We start from the raw sequence: 2,960 nt of genomic DNA, 5'->3' as shown, positions 1-2,960 counted from the left end.
AGTTAGCTACTTGTTTTGCTTGTAAGCATTTCCACAAGAGTAAGTGTAAGTTAAACCAATATTAATTTAAGTATTTTACTTTAGGTCTTATCCAATTACTCAAAATGTTTAAATTTTATTCTTTAACCCTTTAATGCTTTGGAATAAGGAATAGTCTGAACTATGTTTAAACATATGCAGGCTGGAAACTTACTTCCTCTTCTCCCATGAAACCTGCTCCTCCTGTTTCATGACTCTCTTTATGCCCGACTTTAATTTCTTATGATTAGATAGAAAAAAGTAGAAGCAAAGTTTTCGGAACACAATAACAACCAGATTTATTTTATTACCGTCTGACTCTACTGTTTGGTCTTGATTTCACCTGTGTAATTAATTTTAAAGGTAACTTTATTTATTGTTACTATTAAACTAAAATCTCCAGCATGGGAAGTGGGATGATCTCGGCTTTTCTTGACAGGCCTGACCAATATTTGGTGTTAAAGCACTTAAGAGATTAGCATGAGTCCCACCATCAATGAGCAAGGATGAAAAGAGATGCAGAGTCTTGACCATGCCCCTTACCTTCTAAGGACTGCCCACACTTTACCCAGGGAAGCATGTTCACTTTCTGATGGGGAAACATGGATGGTCTGTACAGTATATTCCAGGTGGACAGAAGGGCTTCACCTACAGATTCATTCTTCATGGAGCTTCATCAGAGCAATAACTAGTGTGAAGAACAGGACAGATGATCAGAGGAGCAGAGTTTTTACCTCCATCACTAAGACCGGGACTAAAGAACGGGTAGAGTTTCTCCTTGAAGCAGCAGTCAGTAAAGGAGTAGATCAGAGCTGCAGCATCTACATCATAGAAGGAGACCAGACCCTGATCATAATCCACAAACACCCCGACCTTCTGAGGACCAGGATGGAGAAAGAGCCAGACTGAAGGTCCAGCAGCAGCTTTGTAACAATTTTCATTTCTCAACCCAACAGTCCAGAAACCGTTCTGAGGACAAAGACTGATGTCTCCCTTCCTGTCTACAGACTCTCTGGCCACTCCTAAAGTCCAGTCAGTCTTTCCTTTAACCTGAACCTCAAAGTAAAATCTGCCTGAAGAGAAACTCTGTCGTCCTAAAACATTAGAAAACAGAGAAAATCTCTCTGGATTGTCTGGAAGTTTCTTCCTCACATCTCCATCTCTCACCTGTTTCCCATCATCAGACAGGATGAGATCAAGATGAGCCGTATCAGGATCCAGAGTCACATCCATTGCAAACTGCTGGACACTCTTGAGCTCAACCTCTAGGAGCTTCTTCATCTTTTTTTCCCTGATCGTCTCCTCCAGATGAACCACAGCTTTCACCACAGTCCCCTCATAGTATGGTGGATGAACTCTGACCTCTGTCCAGGTCTTGGTGGGTGGAGCAGCTTTCAGGGAGGAGCAGCTTTGGAGGAGGTGGAGGGGATCTTCATCCTGTGAGAGCTGCTTCACCTCAGAGCTCCTCTTCTTCAGCTCAGAGATCTCCTGCTCCAGATCTCTGATGAAGTCTTCAGCCTGTTTCTCTGTAGTTTCCTGTTTGTCTTGGATCTCCTTGAGGAGCTCCTTCAGGCCTCTCTCAGCAGACTCCATCAGAGCTGTGAAGACCTGAACACCTTCTGCTTTCTCTCTGTCTGCAGCATCTCTACTGATCTTCACCGACTCTCTGATCTCCTGGATCTTCAGTCGTCTCTCCTGGATCATCTCCTGAACTTCAGCCTCCGTCTTCCTCAGCTCTGCCTTCTTTCCTTCAGATTCTTCTCTCAGAGGAACAAACTCGTGGTTCTTGTGGTCAAAAACAGAGCAGACCAAGCAGACGCATGTCTGGTCGGTCCTACAGAACAGCTCCAGAGGTTTATCGTGCTGCAGACACATCCTGTCCTCCAGGTTCTCCACCGGCTCCATCAGCTGATGTTTCTTCAGACGTGGAGCGGTCAGGTGAGGCTCCAGGTGAGTCTGGCAGTAGGAGGTCAGACACACCAGGCAGGACTTCAGGGCCTTCAGTTTGGGTCCAGTGCAGACGTCACAGGGAACTTCTCCTGGTTTGGCAGCTTGTTGCTCTGAGCTGCTGCTGGCTTCCTGCTGAGCTTTAAGTCTGAACTGATCAACAATCTCTTTGATGAAGGTGTTGACTCTCAGCTCAGGTTTAGGGGTGAAAGGCTCATTACACAGAGGACACTTGGACAGAGCATCTCCGTCCCAGTGCTGAGTGATGCAGGTCTTGCAGAAGTTGTGTCCACATGGTGTGCTGACTGGATCAGTGAACACGTCCAGACAGATGGAGCACAGAAACTGATCCTCAGACCGCAGGCTGCTGCCAGAAGACATGTCTGAACTCTGAGGACAGGAGACACAGATCAATGATTAGCAGATTATCTGATCTGCAACAGGAACTAAAGTCCCTTAGAAGCTGGAATTAGAGGCCAGGCAGCAGAGTCTAACTGTGGACTTTCTCTTCATCTCCTCAGAGGCATTTACTGGGATTAATCTCAATGGGGGTGTCTTTCTATAAAATATACAGTAAACCTGGACGAGTCTTGAATAAAACTGACCTTTGAAATTTCCACAAGAGTATATTTTATTTTAGTTTGAATTAAATAGTAAAACTCATTTTTGGAACATTTTCATTTTGTTTTCATGTTGGTTGAAAGCAATCTTTGGAAGATAACTGATTAAAGTGAAATTGTTTCTAAAAGCAATCAGAGCATTTTTCCCAGTTTGATGCTTCTTGAAATGTTTTAGTTGATGTTGCTGATTCTGTACAGCTGCTATGGGTGGAAATCCCAGGTGGAGCCCCCAGTTTTGGAAAAGTGTAGGATTGTCGCCCCCCAAAGAAACCTTTGTATTTAAACATCAATATGAAAAGGCAAAAGAAACAAAGAATGAAATAAATCAGCCATTCATCAATGGGTTCCCTCCATTGTTAGAACAATGGTTCAGTT

General features: G+C 44.1%; 1 protein-coding gene across 1 annotated transcript; it reads right to left on the bottom strand.

The window, feature by feature from the left end:
* Positions 1 to 205: 205 nt before the first annotated feature.
* LOC106943357 (E3 ubiquitin-protein ligase TRIM21-like) lies at positions 206 to 2,390 on the bottom strand. Its single transcript, XM_015026666.1, has one exon. The coding sequence runs from the start codon at positions 2,344 to 2,346 to the stop codon at positions 682 to 684; it is 1,665 nt and encodes a 554-aa protein (XP_014882152.1). The 5' UTR covers positions 2,347 to 2,390; the 3' UTR covers positions 206 to 681.
* Between the last annotated feature and the right edge of the window lie 570 nt (positions 2,391 to 2,960).

The sequence above is a fragment of the Poecilia latipinna genome, unplaced genomic scaffold (assembly GCF_001443285.1).
Source record: "Poecilia latipinna isolate Pla-1442-1.1 unplaced genomic scaffold, P_latipinna-1.0 Scaffold5192, whole genome shotgun sequence".
In the NCBI taxonomy this organism is placed as follows: domain Eukaryota; kingdom Metazoa; phylum Chordata; class Actinopteri; order Cyprinodontiformes; family Poeciliidae; genus Poecilia; species Poecilia latipinna.
This window is presented reverse-complemented; position numbering and strand designations above follow the sequence as displayed.